General features: G+C 36.3%; 3 protein-coding genes across 3 annotated transcripts in view; all 3 read right to left on the minus strand.

The window, feature by feature from the left end:
* LOC137168337 (uncharacterized) overlaps window positions 1-17,705 on the minus strand; it is an 85,189-nt gene that overhangs the window by 25,881 nt on the left and 41,603 nt on the right. The window lies entirely within an intron of this gene.
* LOC137168230 (uncharacterized) lies at window positions 1,443-3,723 on the minus strand (the record flags this gene model as incomplete). The annotated part of the gene is made up of 3 exons (XM_067570755.1): window positions 1,443-1,762; window positions 2,461-2,567; window positions 3,407-3,723. Coding segments are annotated over 3 exons (744 nt in total), but the record flags the coding sequence as incomplete, so codon positions are not given.
* Window positions 11,178-17,634, minus strand: LOC137168231 (uncharacterized). The gene is made up of 5 exons (XM_067570756.1): window positions 17,297-17,634; window positions 16,363-16,385; window positions 15,910-16,194; window positions 14,721-14,786; window positions 11,178-11,494 (listed from the first exon to the last, which is right to left on the minus strand). The coding sequence occupies exons 1-5, from the start codon at window positions 17,632-17,634 to the stop codon at window positions 11,178-11,180; spliced, it is 1,029 nt and encodes a 342-aa protein (XP_067426857.1).

The raw sequence follows: 17,705 nt of genomic DNA on the forward strand, positions 1-17,705 counted from the left end.
TTCAGTTGCTGCCTCCTGTGTTTTGTTCATCAGATTAAAGCTGAACAAATATATTTAAAATGTAATGTAGCTACAGCCTGATACACAGTCAGATTCCACTTTTTCATCATTAAGAAAATGTAAGTCTGCTAAATGATGAATCAATGAACAACACTGAATAAAACGTTATTGTGTTAACTTGATGTGGGTGGAGCAATACACAGGAGAGGAAAAAGGACAAACAGCACAGGGAACACATAGAGCCGCAACAGTTGTCATTATGATCATTCTAATGTTATTCCATTAAATATTTTGGAAATTATTATGTCATAATACAGCTAATACTGGTGATTCAACAAAGAATTTTTGCATATTTTTCTTTGTTAAAGTGATTTACTTTCAGTCTCAATTCTTCTGTTATCATGTTTTTTTCTACCTTCAAATAAACTAAATTATTTTAGCCCTTCAATGTTTTTATCAGGGCTGCAAGTATATCACTTTATCATACATAAAGGTATTATTGTAATAATAAGTAACTATTAGTTCATGTCCTGAAAAAAAAAAAAAAAACATTATATTTTCTCACAGACTTAGTAAGTTATGAGTTTGGCATTAATCATAAATCATAAATCCCTACTATTAGAACGTAGAATATATATTATTTCCACATTTTTAACATACAGTAGATTAGAGTAGATGTCTTTTCCCTCAGTGAACTGGTGTTGAAATCATTAGTGGTCTGAGGGCTCCTCCTCTGGTGGCTTCATGTTACAAGTGTTCAGGCACTGAGGGGTTTTTGTTCAGGTCAGCTGATGGCTTGTGTTATTGTGGGTCTCTGGCACAGTAATACACAGCAGTGTCTTCAGACTGCACATTCTGTCCATTTAGAGTCACTCTGTTGCTGGAAGAGTCTAAGTTGATACTGAACTTGTTCCTTTGTAAATCTTTGTAGTATGATGTGCATCTGACTCTGATTCCAATCCACTCCAGTCTTTTCCCTGCAGGCTATCTGATCCAAGCTGTGTAATAGCTTTTAACGGAGCATGGGAGCATGTAGAGGTCTGAGAATAGACCCATGGGAAACTCCACTTGTTATTTTTGATTGCTCAAAATGTGTAATTACTGAATGACACAACTTATTAAATACTTTTACAGACTGTAAAAGAATGTGATTATTATTTAAAACTCTATCTAAAATTATCATTTTTTCGTTCTTTGCAGGTCTTAAAAAACAGAGAAAGAAAAACATATGTAGACATCAGCAGTCTCAATAAAATGAAAACACTGTCAGTTATTGACCGTGACATTGTTGAAAAATCCCTAACAAGCAGGAAGTGTTTCTCTGTGTTTGTGTGTTTGTTTGGTGTCATTGTCATTCTGCTCTCACTGCCATCATATTTCGGGTCTCCTGCTGCCCCCTGTAGTTGTTTTAGGTTTTCGTAAAGCCTCTCTGCTTAATTTAACTAGTGTGTGTCTCTGGCACAGTAATACACAGCAGAGTCCTCTGGCTTTAAGTTGGACAGTCTCAGATGGACCATGCTGTTGCTATCATCTCTGCTGATTTCTACACGTCCTCTCACACTGCTAGCATAAGTATTTTTACTGGCATCAGAGTAGCTGCTCCTCATCCATTCCAGACTTTTTCCTGCAGGTTGTCTGATCCAGAGCATAACACAGCAGCTAAATGTGAAGCCAGATCCCCTGCAGGAGAGACTGAGAGTCTCTCCAGGCTTTTTCACTACTGAACTGGAAGGAATGGACTCCATACTCTGACCTGTACAACCTGATGAGATGAAAGGAGAGATGAACCACAGAAGAAAATGAGACAAACAGTCATCTGGGAGGTTTTCTGGTATCAACCATCAGCAACCAGCAGAAGAGTGAGTGTGTTCATCATCCTGAGGCTGTGACTTCTGATGCTCTACAAGAACAACAAGACCAGTCAGCAGGACAGAGGTACACTGCACACACTGAAGATTTGCATCAGAGTATCATGGGGAGGGAGTGGCTCACTTATTGGAAGTCTGTTATAGTTTAAGTTAAGTTTGCTTTTTTTCCAATATAACTTGTGCTTCTTCTTACAATATAATATCCAGAGACTTGAGCACTTATTTATTTATACTTCTTGAAGTTTTGTTATAGACCCAAAAATAAAAAGAAAGACTGTTTGTATGGTACATGTTAAATTGAACTCAAGTATCAGTGATATATATAGAAAATTTGTGGTTGGGTTACTTGGTTGCTGGGTATTTGTCTGTTATCTGTTGGTGGTTTGTATCACTGTGGGGTTTATACGTAGGCAGTAATAATAGTCCTCAGGCTGCAGATCAGATTCTGTCCTGTTAATGTCACTGGACTAGTAGAGTTGTGTGTGTGATAGAGGAACTTGTTCTTCAGAGCATTATTTTGGTAAGAGTCACCTCCTCCCCACCGATGCAAAATCCAATCCACTGGTTTTCCTTCACGCTGTCCAGATCCGACCTGTTGCATAGTTGTTATCAGTCAGAGAATAACCAGAGACCTGACAGGTGATGGTCAAAGACTGTCCAGGCTGCACAACCATTGAGTCTGGCTGGATGAGATCAATACTGTACACACCTGTGGAAAGAGAAATCAACATTATCTCCATCATTCATCTGACTATTCAGTGTTTCTAATGTGTTTATTAGTGTGAATCCACTGAAAGCTCCTCACAGGATCCAGCTGCCAGCAGCAGCATCAGAGCTGCAGAGAACATGGTTGATGTTGAATAAATAATTATTTATTTCTTGTTACTTCTATTCATCACTTTGAGGTGAAGAGTTCAGTCTTTCTTATCAAGTTTCCAGACTGAATATATAGAGTGTACGATGATATATTGTTGATTTAGTGAACTTAAAATGGTGCTATGATTTTATTTAAAATGAATTACCATTTATACATGTATTATTGTAGATAAACTGATTTTAGTCTAATACTGAGTGTTGCATGGATAAGATTTTGTGTAATAATGGATAAAAACACATTATCATCCACAAAAAACATTAATAAATAGTTATGAAAATCTGTCTTTGGTGAGTCTACTGTGAATGAATTGAAAGTTATAAATAGTCTCACATGGAAAAGGATATGTATCTGTAATTTTAATTAAACATTTATTACTGTATATGTAAATTCATCATTTGCCAAGTATTCTGCAGCTGTGTGGAGGTTTGGAGTTTCACATAAAATACTCTTTTGTTGTATCAGTACTGAAATTTAAGTTAAAAAAAATGTTGCTTTCGGTAAGAAGAGAATTAAAATCTTTCTAAAAAACTGTCATTAGGATTCTCTCTTTAAAAATCTAATAGGTAATAAGTGATTAACGATATGAGATAGTTGGAGTTTTTCAGCCCAATGTTGATGAGTACTGTAGGATTTTGTACAGCTGCTCAACCAACTCAGTCACTGTGAGTCTCGAGCACAATAATAAACAGCAGAATCTTCAGTCTTCAGACTGTTCATCTGCAGATACAGCTGCTGTCTGCTGTTGTCTCTGGAGATGGTGAACCGGCCTTGAACTGACTGAGAGTAGTATTTGCTACCACCACCACCATTGCTGATAGCTGCAATCCACTCCAGTCCTTTTCCAGGAGCCTGTCTGATCCAGTACATATAGTAGTTGCTGAATGTGAATCCAGATGTTGTACAGGTCAGTTTGTGGGATTCTCCAGGCTTTTTAACTGCTGGTTCAGATTCTGTCAGAGTCTGACCATCAACACCTGTCAAGATGAAAAAGGAAAATAATCAGTTGATTTAAGCTGCTAACTTTTTAACAACAACTTCAACTCAAGATATGTGAAGATCTTCACCTGCCCAGCAGATAGTTAAAAGCAGCAGTCCTGTCCTATAGTCCATCATGTTAAACTGTGTGTCCACTGTTCTCTGTCATCCTCTCTGCAGTCAGATAAGTAGAGGTGGAAGACATCAAGGTTTTGCATTGACTCCACCTCACAGCAAGCAGAGAACTGCATTGAAGCTTTTAAAATATGCAATACTCTTTTACCTTGCATAAAACAAAAGTCGCAGTAGAAACTAAACAATTTGTCATTTTCTTTGCAGTTGGATCAGTGAAGTTGGAAGTCAACCAAGGTTTGAATTGACTCGTCCTCACATGGAGGATAGAATTTGGTCTTTTCTTTGCTGTGCAAAACACAATGTAATAATTTCAACACAAGCTAAATTAATTTTGAATTAAACAAACTAAATTTGAAACTTCTACTGAATCAGAATTGTCTTCAAAAGTTGAATATTGTATTCAAAGTTTGAGTTGCAATCATCTTGTGTTGTTGGATATCAGAGTATCACTCAACAAATACATATTTTTAACACACTCACAACTGAATTATCATGACACAAAATCTTAACTTTGCTAAAACATGAGATGAATCTCACCTCAGATAACTAAAATGATTTTCATACACATGAACAAAAACCAATGGCTGCCTACGAGAAAGGACATCTAAAATCTGATGAACCATTTTTAAAAATGGTGAACATTAATCTACAATATGCAGAGGACTAAGACATCAAACAACCTGTTTTAATTTATAATCATTAATAATAGTGCAGAGGAGCAAGAAAGAAGTAACACTGTTGTTAGTTGTTTATAACTTTATTTTATTTTAATACCACAGCCTATTTAACTTCTTTACAGTTTGCTAATATTTTGATCTACTGAGGTCACCTGTAATGTTTGCATCTATACTGGAGACAGATCGTACCAAAGACTGTGAAAGTGTTTTGTAAAGCTCTTGTATTCTCACGAGTAAAAGCAGAAAATGTTACATTTCTTGTCCTGTTCAGTCCTTCCTCTCATTGTTAGTCCAGACTGACAAAAGTAATTTATGTGGAGCCACAAACTAAAATTAAAAGTGTCATAAAGAAAGATTATTTATGTTTTGATGAAGAGCTTTTAAAGTGTAGTTGTCAACTGAAATAATGCTGCAACAAATTCACCACTTGAAATATAAATATTGTGAGTCAAGAAGAGAGAACACTTTTTGGTAAATGCCTCCACTGAATTATTATTATTATAATTATATATTATAATAAGTCATGTGATATTTATTTTACTTTTTATGGTTAAATATGATCAAATACTGTTTCCTGTTACTGTAACAGTGAACTGGTGTTGAAATCATTGGTGGCCTGAGGGCTCCTCCTCTGGTGGCTTCATGTTACAAGTGTTCATGCACTGAGGGGTTTTTGTTCAGGTCTGCTGATGGTTTGTGTTATTGTGGGTCTCTGGCACAGTAATACACAGCAGTGTCTTCAGGCTGCACATTCTGTCCGTTTAGAGTCACTGTGTTGCTGGAAGAGTCTAAGTCGATACTGAACTTTTTCTTTAGTGAATACTTGTAGTATGTGGTGGATCCAGCTCTCATTCCAATCCACTCCAGTTCTTTCCCTGCAGGCTGTCTGATCCAAGCTGTGTAATAGCTGCTAACAGATGGTCAGACGTTGACCTGGCTGCACAGTCACTGAGGCTGGCTGTGTCAACTGTTCACACTTCACACCTGCGAAGAAAACAAGAAAATATTTTGTGACAAATTATCAAAAAACAGGAAGAACTGCTGACTATGAAAAAAAACAAAGAAACTCACAGGATCCAGCTGCCAACAGCAGGAGCAGAGCTACAGAGAACATGGTTTATGGTGAAGCTGATGTGCTGTGATCTCCACTGACAGTCTGATGTGAAGTTTTTATATCTGAGAAACAAGGAGGATCACTGAGTTTGCATAGAATCAAACACATGAAGCATTAATGTTGGTCTAACTGGACTAATAGAAGAGTCTGATGATTGTTATTATTGTATATCTGCAAAGTGAAAACACACCTGGAAATCACCTCTGCTTTACATAAGATATTCTAATTTCATTACATTTATTTCATTATTTGTTGATTTTTCTTACTTATTTCATTCAAACAGAAATACAACAACAGCAGCAGGATCATGTAAATATCATGAAAAGTTGAGTTTGCATAAAAGACGTTGAATAGTTTCAGTGTTTTCAAATGTTTGAAGACACAGACACACAGAGAAACTTGGACTTTATAGATTACTGCTGTCTTCTCTCAGCAATGGTTTCAATGAAGCTACAGTATGTGATGAGAGAGTCAGATTTTTCATTTATATTAATATTATATTTTTTGTAATGAAATCTTACTTTTAAAGCTCAGTCATACATCAGTGGTACTCAGATGACTGTGTTGTGTAATTGTGAATTAGTTGACCTGAGGACATTAATAATGTGAGACTGCAGAGTCTATCAGTGAGGATGAGAGGAGGACATAGTGTTTGTTCATCCAGCTTTAATAAAAATACACAACAGCTCCTTTAGGCTTTCTGTTGTTCATCTTGAGATTTACTTCCTGTCCGTTGAGATGATGATGGTAAATATCATATAGATTCAAACTGTGTTATTCAAAATTACCTGAATCAAACTCACACATGACTTTTGTTTCAAGCACATTTTGACACCATGTACATGACAAGCAGGAGAATCAGGCTTTAGTTCAGTGCAGGTTTCAAGTGTCAGTCAGTTAAGATTAATGAGAAAAGCAGATCTGAGTGTTTCCTTATTGTAAAAGAGGAGAGAGAAACTTGACACTGACCTCTAGTGATTTTGTAGAGAAATCTACAACTGTTTTTCCCTCCTTCATATTATGATTCCACATGATTTATAGACATTATGTTGTCTTAATTTACAGAAGGTTTACAGGTTCTTTTTAAGAAAACATCTGAATTATTGTTTGTAGTAGTTTGTATTTTCTTTATTTCATCTTAATCTTAACAGCAATCTTAACAATCATAGGGAAAATGCAAGTAAAATGAATGTAAAAGAAATAGGATGTGTTGTAAAAATGTTGATGAGCAATATCTTTTGAACAGACTCCAGCGATGTCATTGTTTCCTCCTGATATTCAACTGTGAACTATAGCAAGATGTGAAGAGGACAGCCAGGGTTATGGTGAAGTCAGGTCTCCATCAGCAGCATCCATTTAGTCGTACACAGGATCTCAGGTTCAGGTTCTCCTGATGAGTAATAATCAAAAACTGAATTAACAACAATTCTATTACCTTAAAGTACTGTTTTCTCTGTGAAAACTAAACTTACACAACAGAGACAATATCGTTTCTGAGTTAGTACATGAGAACAGATCTAAACAGATGACTGCTGAGATGCTTTTGGTTAAGCCAAAATAAATATAAAATATAAATATAAAATATCTAAAAACAGGCACATAGTATGACAAGCACAACTGCCACAAGAGCTGACTAACTTGGCTTTGTCAATGGATTTTAAATCTTACCTTACACAGTGAGACCTGAGATGATGGAGAGACTGGACTCTGACATCAGCAGGAGTTGTCATCAGCTGTGAGGAGTAGAAAGAAATGATGAAGAAAGGCATCAGGACCTAGAGCCGTGCATGACTTTGGAAAACATTGCTTTTACTGAGAGTGATTACTTTTTAATTAATAGTCCTATACACGCAGGCGCGCGCGCACACACACACGTAAATACATATACATATACATCTTGGAACACAGTAATTTCACACAGTTTGGTAGTAGATGATAGACTATCAGAGCATTTTGCCATCTTTATCAGACCTAACGTTAGAATAGTTAACTATTAAGTTACACAGATGAAAAAAACGGTGATGTTTTCACAGTGAAAACATCACCATTTTTTTAACAGTGTTGAGTTAACCAGGGGGTGACACAGGCTAAACACACATAACAGTGCTCTCACATGTCCTATGAAGCAAAATTTATAAAGCTAACATCTGTAACGTTAAGGCGTGTTGACAAGTTTCGTAACATGAAGCTGTTTCAGTTTAACACAATGCAGTCAGGTTGGATTTCTGTGGATTTCTGTTAGCTAACAGATCACTAGCTAACATAAGAATGTTAGCACAGCACACTTCTGAGCGGCCAGAAATCGATGTGAATAAATTAAGTACAAAAACTAGCTTGGTGTAATGTCTGGTGTTAGTCAGGACCAAGTGTTTTAATGTTGAAGACACTTATTGATCAGTTGCTGATGTCAGTGACTCCTGCTACTGCTGCTCCGGACTGACGGCTAACGTTACTCCTCACCACGCTGCAAGAAGTGCACTGTCCACACTGCAAAAAATATCTGTTGAACATTCGACTTTGTGTTCTCCCCTATCTTCCAGTGCTCATTTCTGAATGTTCCGAGTTTGTTGCGTCCTTTATTTCAGAGGACTTAAATGTTAGCTGGTGAAGTTAGCAAGCTGTAGGAGGTCAGAAAGTCCATCTATGATACCGTCTGACGACTTTACACCGAGCAAAAACAGACAAGAACATGAGCACTCTTAAGAAGAAAATCCTTTAAAGTTAAAAAAAAAGATAATGTAGTGAATCAAAGAGCTGTTAAATCCCAAACCGGCTGCAGTGAAGTAAATTACTTTGGCGCCCAGACTGACTCATTGACGCTGTTCAAATTTGAGATCATGTGATGTTTTTCTTTGGCTCAACCAATCAGTTCACGACTTCACTGACAGCCTGTCATGACCGTAGACTGTGGTCATGACATAGACTGTATAAAAGGTTATGACCTGATAAACGTTGAGACAAGTTTAAAACCTGAAAGTAACAGCCTGCAGAAGCATGAACAAACAAGGTCATCCTGAAGTACTTGAATTCATATGAAAAGAATAATTATTTCAAACTAAAGTTTAAATTATTTAATCTGCACCATGAATTTGAGGGTTTTATTTGAAGGTATTACAAAATAATCCTCAAATTAGTGATTTTTTTTACAAAAGGGAAATTTGTTACCTCATATATAGTAACATAATGGTGTCTGCAGTAGTATCAATATTACTGTGAGTTTCTACAGTATCATAATGGTTACTGTGATTTTCTACAGTAGTGTGTTCACCACTGTGATTTCTACAGTATCATTATGAAGAAAGAAACACAGGAAATTACTGTGGATTTCACAGTAATTTTTTACAGTGTACTGTAGGATTTTGTACAGCTGTTCAACCAACTCAGTCACTGTGAGTGTCGAGCACAATAATAAACAGCAGAATCTTCAGTCTTCAGACTGTTCATCTGCAGATACAGCTGCTCTCTGCTGTCGTCTCTGGAGATGGTGAACCGGCCTTGAACTGACTGAGAGTAGTATTTGCTACCACCACCATTGCTGATAGCTGCAATCCACTCCAGTCCTTTTCCAGGAGCCTGTCTGATCCAGGCCATGTAGTAGCTGCTAAATGACAATCCAGATGTTGTACAGGTCAGTTTGTGAGATTCTCCAGGCTTTTTAATTGCTGGTTCAGATTCTGTCAGAGTCTGACCATCAACACCTGTCAAGACAGAAAAAGGAGAATAATCAGTTTCTTTAAGTTGGTAACTTTTTAACAAAAACTTCAACTCAAGATCTGTGGAAATCTTCACCTGCCCAGCAGATAGTTAAAAGCAGCAGTCCTGTCCTATAGTCCATCATGTTAAACTGTGTGTCCACTGTTCTCTGTCATCCTCTCTGCAGTCAGATAAGTAGAGGTGGAAGACATGAAGGTTTTGCATTAACTCCTCCTCACAGCAAGGAGAGAACTGCATTGAAGCTTTTAAAATATGCAATACTCTTTTACGTTGCACAAAACAAAAGTCGCAGTAGAAACTAAACAATTTGCCATTTTTTTGCAGTTGGATCAGTGAAGTTGGAAGTCAACCAAGTTTTGAATTGACTCGTCCTCACATGGAGGATAGAATTTGGCCTTTTGTTTGTTGTGCAAAACAATAATGTAATAATTTCAACACAAGCTAAATTAATTTTGAATTAGGCAATCAATATTTGAAACTTCTATTTAATCAGAATTGTCTTCAAAAGTTGAATTTTGTGTTTGAAGTTTGAGTTGCAACCATCTCGTATTGTTGGATATCAGAGTATCACTCAACAAATACATATTTTTAACACACTCACAACTGAATTATTGTGACACAAAATCTTAACTTTGCTAAAACATGAGATGAATCTCACCTCAGATAACTAAAATGATTTTCATACACATGAACAAAAACCAATGGCTGCCTACAAGAAAGGACATCTAAAATCTGATGAACCATTTTTAAAAATGGTGAACATTAATCTACAATATGCAGAGGACTAAGACATCAAACAACCTGTTTTAATTTATAATCATTAATAATAGTGCAGAGGAGCAAGAAAGAAGTAACACTGTTGTTAGTTGTTTATAACTTTATTTTATTTTAATACCACAGCCTATTTAACTTCTTTACAGTTTGCTAATATTTTGATCTACTGAGGTCACCTGTAATGTTTGCATCTATACTGGAGACAGATCGTACCAAAGACTGTGAAAGTGTTATGTAAAGCTCTTGTATTCTCACAAGTAAAAGGAGAAAATGTTACATTTCTTGTCCTGTTCAGTCCTCCCTCTCATTGTTAGTCCAGACTGACAAAAGTAATTTATGTGGAGCCACAAAGTAAAACTAAAAGTGTCATAAAGAGAGATTATTTATGTTTCATTTCTTGTTAGATGAAGAGCTTTTAAAGTGTAGTTGAAATAATGCTGCTTATAATAATATATAATGCTTATTATAATTATATATCATAATAAGTCATGTTATTTTGTTTTACTTTTTTCACGGTTAAATGTGTTCAAAGACTGTTTCCTGTTATTGTAACAGTGAACTCAGGGCCGGCTCTAGCCATTTTGGTGCCTTAGGTGAGATAAGGATTTGGTTCAAGGGTCAGTCTGTTAATATCAATGAGAAAAGCAGATCCGAGTGTTTCTTTATTGTAAAAGAGAAACTTGACACTGACCTCTAGTGATTTAATAAAGGAAACTGCAACTTTTTTTTACTCCTTCATATTATGATTCCACATAATTGTAAACATTATGTTGTCTTAATTTACAGAAATGCTAATTATTCTTAAACATCTCTTTTATTATTTGTAGTAGTTTGTATTTTCTTTATTTCACACCCAGACAAATGTATCATGAAAGTTGATGTTTCTCATGTTTAGTGAAGAATATTTTTGAAGAACACACAACTTTACATAATGCAGAGACAAATGTTGCTGTAATTTCTTACTAAACACACTCGATTACTAAATGCTACCAGCCCAGAAGATGCGTATTGTAGGATTTTGTACAGCTGCTCAACCAACTCAGTTACTGTGAGTCTCGAGCACAATAATAAACAGCAGAATCTTCAGTCTTCAGACTGTTCATCTGCAGATACAGCTGCTGTCTGCTGTTGTCTCTGGAGATGGTGAACCGGCCTTGAACTGACTGAGAGTAGGATTTGCTACTACCACCACCACTACTGATATAAGCAATCCACTCCAGTCCTTTTCCAGGAGCCTGTCTGATCCAGTACATGTAGTAGTCACTGAATGTAAATCCAGAGGTTGTGCAGGTCAGTTTGTGGGATTCTCCAGGCTTTTTAACTGCTGGTTCAGATTCTGTCAGAGTCTGACAATCAACACCTGTCAAGACAGAAAAAAGAGCCTAACATGCATCAAGTTGGTAATACAAATGTAAATATGTCAAATAAAGATCAGTGAAGATCTTCACCTGCCCAGCAGATAGTTAAAAGCAGCAGTCCTGTCCTATAGTCCATCATGTTAAACTGTGTGTCCACTGTTCTCTGTCATCCTCTCTGCAGTCAGATAAGTAGAGGTGGAAGACATCAAGGTTTTGCATTGACTCCTCCTCACAGGGAAGAGAGAACTGAATTGAATTTTTGAAATTTTGCTATACCAATTTTGATATAAAGTTTATAGTCATTATAATTGAGTTTTAATAGAAAAAGTACCTCCTGAACAAATTTTGCTTTTTTTGTTTTTCTCACAAAGTGCTCATAACATTCAGGATGTCAGGGGGAAAGAAAACCCCAGTAAGAATATAAGTGAAGAAAACTGATGAGAATACATGAAAAATATGTAACTCCTCAGTACATGGATGTTATTAATACTCATCTTCTTTAGTCAATAAAAATAAAATATCCAACATGAAATATAAACTCTGTTTCTTGTGTCAAACAAATGTCAGTGAAAACTACAGTAACCAGTTTGTCTCTCTCTCTGCAGTCGGATCAGTAAAGGTGGAAGACAACCAAGTTTTGAACTGACTCGTCCTCACAGACAAAACAATAATAGAACTGCAAAACCAGTTAAATGAATTTTGATCTGATCTGAATTTTGAAAATTGTACTTAATCAGAATTCTCTTCAAAAGTTGAATTTTGTGTTGCAAGTTTGAGTTACAACCAACTTGTGTTGTTGGATATCAGAGTTTCCCCCAACAAACACATATTTTTAACACACTTGCAACTGAATTATCGTGACACAAAATAACTTCACTAAAACATGAGATGATATTATGTTTTGTTTTTACCAAACTTAATCTCATCCACCAGGAGATAATTTGGGAAATGCTTGTGGTAATGTTACCTCTTACATGTCTTTTTCATAAATATAAAAGTTAAGACAAAAATAGCATATAATTTTTTTGTTGTAGGAATACACACTGTGTTATAATACTAATTAAAACATTAAAGTATCTCTAGCACCATGAAATCAATTCTTATTAAAAGTAAATGAACAACATATTTTATACTTTCATACTATAGGTGTTTACATTACATACATTAAGGTTTTGTTTCTGTTTATTCTTTCCTTTTTGTAACAGTGAACTGGTGTTGAAATGATTAGTGGTCTGAGGGCTCCTCCTCTGGTGGCTTCATGTTACAAGAATTCAGGCACTGAGGGGTTTTTGTTCAGGTCTGCTGATGGTTTATGTTATTGTGGGTCTCTGGCACAGTAATACACAGCAGTGTCTTCAGGCTGCACACTCTGTCCGTTTAGAGTCACTCTGTTGCTGGAAGAGTCTAAGTCGATACTGAACTTGTTCTTTAGTGAATCTTTGTAGAATGTGTATCCAGCTGCTGCACTTCCAATCCACTCCAGTTCTTTCCCTGCAGGCTGTCTGATCCAAGCTGTGTAATAGTCGCTAACAGAATAAGAGACCTGACAGGAAACTTCTAACACAAGTCAGACAAATGCATTTGAAGTCAAATAGACAATTTAATTTTTCCATTCTGCCTCAGCTACAGAGAACATCAGAGATACACAAGAACATGTCTGAGATAATGAAGATGTTTTATCAGATTGTTTAACCATCATTTCTGAAATAATATCATATCATTTCTTCAAACCTTCTCATGTCTGTAACCAGGATCTTATCTTCGCCAGGTGGTCGAGTAATGTACACTGGATTGTCAAATTCTGTAACCAATTGTACAGGTTCAGTTATTATCTGACTTTCAGAGGAAAAAATCATAATTTTCTGGCTACATATTAAACAATATAAAAACATATGCACCCTTTCTCTGCTTAAAGAGTTTAAAAGACCACTAGTTAGTCCTTGGCTCTAGTGATGCTACGATTTCAATATAGATAAATAAGTATAGTTCTGCCTTATTGTTATATTTAGTAGTATAAAGTATGGTTACACAGAAGAGAGAAATAGATGCTTTAACTTCCCTCCCAGTAATAAGCAGAGATGGTGGAAGCTTTATTTAAATTTCTACTTTGGGTTATTTATTCATTTTATTTAGATAATGTGTCCATTAATTTGATTTGATTCTTTCCCCTAATTTTTTTTTTCTCTCTGGGGCAAAGTGTACAATCAATACTTAAAGCAGCTATTATCGACTTCACTTATAGAGACTTATCAGTGACTCTGAAGCAGCCCTTAGACTTTATTTATAATATTTATTTATATTATATTTATATATATTTATTTCAGCTCATTGTTTATCTGTCCAGCCCGCAACTTTACTGTTTTGGTTCAGTCTCACCATTCTCATAGCGTCAATTTCATCCAAAGCAGGCATCTGTTTTCAGCTTTAGCGACTAGCTGCTGAACATACTCAGGCATTTAGTAGGTAAAAAGCCACACATAACTCCAAATGAATGATAATGTTGCTCCATAACTGCTGGATGTGTAAATAATCAACTGTAATTTCAACATATAAAAATAAGAGGTGATGATATGTCAGTGATGTGTTTAGATATTGCAGCTTTAAGAGACACAGAAACAATAACCTAATACTTTTATTCGGTTTTCACTGTGTGTGCATGTGTGTGTATGGCCCAGTATTTATTCTTTACATACTGTATTGTATTAATGTACTTAATTATTTCCATACAGCTGAATACACAAAACAAGTGAGATAGTTGTGGTCTATCAGCCCAGTAAGGATGAGTACTGTAGGATTTTGTACAGCTGCTCAACCAACTCCAGTCACTGTGAGTCTCGAGCACAATAATAAACAGCAGAATCTTCAGTCTTCAGACTGTTCATCTGCAGATACAGCTGCTCTCTGCTGTTGTCTCTGGAGATGGTGAACCGGCCTTGAACTGACTGAGAGTAGAATTTGCTACTACCACTACCACTACTGATAGCTGCAATCCACTCCAGTCCTTTTCCAGGAGCCTGTCTGATCCAGTACATCCAGTAGCTGCTGAATGTGAATCCAGATGTTGTACAGGTCAGTTTGTGGGATTCTCCAGGCTTTTTAACTGCTGGTTCAGATTCTGTCAGAGTCTGACCATCAACACCTGTCAAGACAAAAAAGAAGAGTCACCTGCTTCATATGTTTGCAATAATTTGAGGACAGATTCAACTCAAGATCTGTGAATATTTTCACCTGCCCAGCAGAGAGTTAAAAGCAGCAGTCCTGTCCTATAGTCCATCATGTTAAACTGTGTGTCCACTGTTCTCTGTCATCCTCTCAGCAGTCAGATAAGTAGAGGTGGAAGACATCTAAAGTTTTGCATTGACTCCTCCTCACAGGGAGGAAACAACTGGGTTGGATTTGTTTATCATTTAGACCTGTTGTTCGTTGAATATCAGAATATTACAATGTATAGTCAGAGTTGTGACTTTTACCAAAAGGATAATAGGAGGAGAATAGATTTTTGTTATAAGATTTCAATTAGTAATAACATTTATAAGGATTATAAAAATAAATAAATCCCAAAACACTGCACACAACTGGAAAGTTAACACATAAAAAATGTTTTGTAGCCAACTCTGAATTGCTGGATGCCAGAATCTCCTCAGAACAAATATATAAATAATTTTCATGACACAAAATCTTAGTTTTTACAAAAAATTACTTGATAGGATTTATGATATGCTGCTTTCCTATCTCAAAAAAGGTTTTCATACTGTACATGAACTGAAACCAATGATTGATTGAACATCTAAACATTGATGAATGTATTGAAAATGAAGAATGAAGATGACGGGTTCAAGAGTGTTTTTTCTCTTGCTCACAAAAAGAGAAAGTGGAAGTTGGTTGATCATTAAAAAACATAATTTTCAATAGTTTTAACACTTATACTGTAGTTATTCAGATTATAATATATTGTTTCCCTTTTTAAATGATGAAGATATGGAAAAGACATGACTTTTGGGGGTTTCATTGCTTCCTTTTAAAAACAAGGTGCATGTTGAAATGTTGCTGTTATTCATTCCTCAATATTCTACATATAGACATTATGAGTCAGAGAAATAAGACACTATGTAGGAAATGCATCAACTTGTCTTGTTTGTTTGGACTCATTTGTCCCATCATGCCATATATCAGTGATTATAATGTTCTAGTATTTATATTATTGCACCATGCAATGAATTGATTTTATTATATTTTTTTTCCACATTTTCAATACTACTGCACAGTAAACAGTATTCATAGACTGCTTAACTTGGACTTGAACTCATTAGTGGTCTAAGGGCTCCTCCTCTGGTGGCTTCATGTTACAAGTGTTCAGGCACTGAGGGGTTTTTGTTCAGGTCTGCTGATGGTTTGTGTTATTGTGGGTATCTGGCACAGTAATACACAGCAGTGTCTTCAGGCTGCACATTCTGTCCGTTTAGAGTCACTGTGTTGCTGGAAGAGTCTAAGTCGATACTGAATTTGTTCTTTAGTGAATCTTTGTAGAATGTGTATCCAGCTGCTGCACTTCCAATCCACTCCAGTTCTTTCCCTGCAGGCTGTCTGATCCAAGCTGTGTAATAGTCGCTAACAGAATAAGAGACCTGACAGGTGATGGTCAGACGTTGACCTGGCTGCACAGTCACTGAGGCTGGCTGTGTCAACTGTTCACACTTCACACCTGCGAAGAAAACAAGAAAATATTTTGTGACAAATTATCAAAACAAAAGAAGAACTGCTGACTGTGACAAATCCAGAGAGACTCACAGGATCCAGCTGCCAAAAGCAGCAACAGAGCTACAGAGAACATGGTTTATGTTGAAACTGATGTGCTGTGATCTCCACTGACAGTCTGATGTGAAGTTTTTATATCTGAGAAACAAGGAGGATCACTGAGTTTGCATAGAATCAATCACATGAAGCATTAATGTTGGTCTACTTGGAGCCTGATAGAAGAGTCTGATGAGCCTTGATGAAACATTTTAAACTGCAAGTTTTTTTCACTGTAATCTATAATGAGTCCTTTTCAGTGTTATTTGATGTTCCAGACAAATATTCATTTCAAACACAACAACATACTTGACATTTATTGTTCAATAGTTCATTATGTTGGGACGGGCAGTAGTGTGTTTGGTTATTAGCAATAATTCACAATTATCATAGATAATTATGAATTATGAAATGCTTGAGGTGTGAAAATCGCCAAGCATCCTTGGAAATGGAGTTTGCAATGGACTCCCATCGTCTGTGAGCAGCATTTTGGCGCTATTCCTTTGTCTCAGGGGAAACAAAGGAAAAAGCACCTCGTGGTCAAGCCTCACAGGTTACATGTAGGCCTTCTCTGTGTGACCTGGTGGTTTGAGGCCCAACAATTATTAATGGTTATTTATTGACACATTCATTCTTAACACAATATCCTTGCATTTAATGAAACAACTGTTCACTTTATCAAATAATGATTTTTCTGCTTTTATTGTAAACTATTTATACCCAAATACATTGTTATGACACCAAATTGTGCAAACTGTGCAAAACGACATGGTGGTGGTGGATTGGGATTGTTGATACTAAATTAATATTAACTTAAAGATTAAAAAAAATAAAAGAAAGAAAGAAAGAAAGTTTATGTGGATCTGATCCTGCCTGTAGAGGGATGTAGCTACATTTTCTGCATATTCTGATTTCAAAAACTTTATTGCATCAATCAGTCAATATTTGTTGAATTGAAGTTTACTATGTGAATGTGGTGAGTTTTTGTACAGCGTTGCTTCCGCCTGTGTCACTGTGAGTGTCGAGCAAAATAATAAACAGCAGAATCTTCAGTCTTCAGACTGTTCATCTGCAGATACACCTGCTGTCTGCTGTCGTCTCTGGAGATGATGAATCTGCCTTGAACTGACTGAGAGTAGTAACTGCTGCCACCACTATAGATAGATGCAACCCACTCCAGTCCTTTTCCAGGAGCCTGTCTGATCCAGTTCATCCAGTAGCTGCTGAATGTGAATCCAGAGGTTGTACAGGTCAGTTTGTGAGATTCTCCAGGCTTTTTAACTGCTGGTTCAGATTCTGTCAGAGTCTGACCATCAACACCTGTCAAGACAGAAAAGAGTCTAACATGCATCAAGTTGGTAATACAAATGTAAATATGTCAAATAAAGATCAGTGAAGATCTTCACCTGCCCAGCAGATAGT

This window comes from Thunnus thynnus, chromosome 17 (assembly GCF_963924715.1).
Source record: "Thunnus thynnus chromosome 17, fThuThy2.1, whole genome shotgun sequence".
NCBI lineage: Eukaryota > Metazoa > Chordata > Actinopteri > Scombriformes > Scombridae > Thunnus > Thunnus thynnus.

Excerpts from the sequence above, each read along its gene's own strand:
- LOC137168231 (XM_067570756.1), bottom strand. The coding sequence starts at position 17,634 with ATGCATGTTAGACTCTTTTCTGTCTTGACAGGTGTTGATGGTCAGACT. Across the intron at positions 16,195-16,362 it reads TAAAAACTTCACATCAGACT|GTGTGAAGTGTGAACAGTTG; the intron begins GTCAGTGGAGAT and ends TTTTCTTCGCAG. Across the intron at positions 14,787-15,909 it reads AGACACTGCTGTGTATTACT|TGGACACACAGTTTAACATG; the intron begins GTGCCAGATACC and ends GACAGAGAACAG.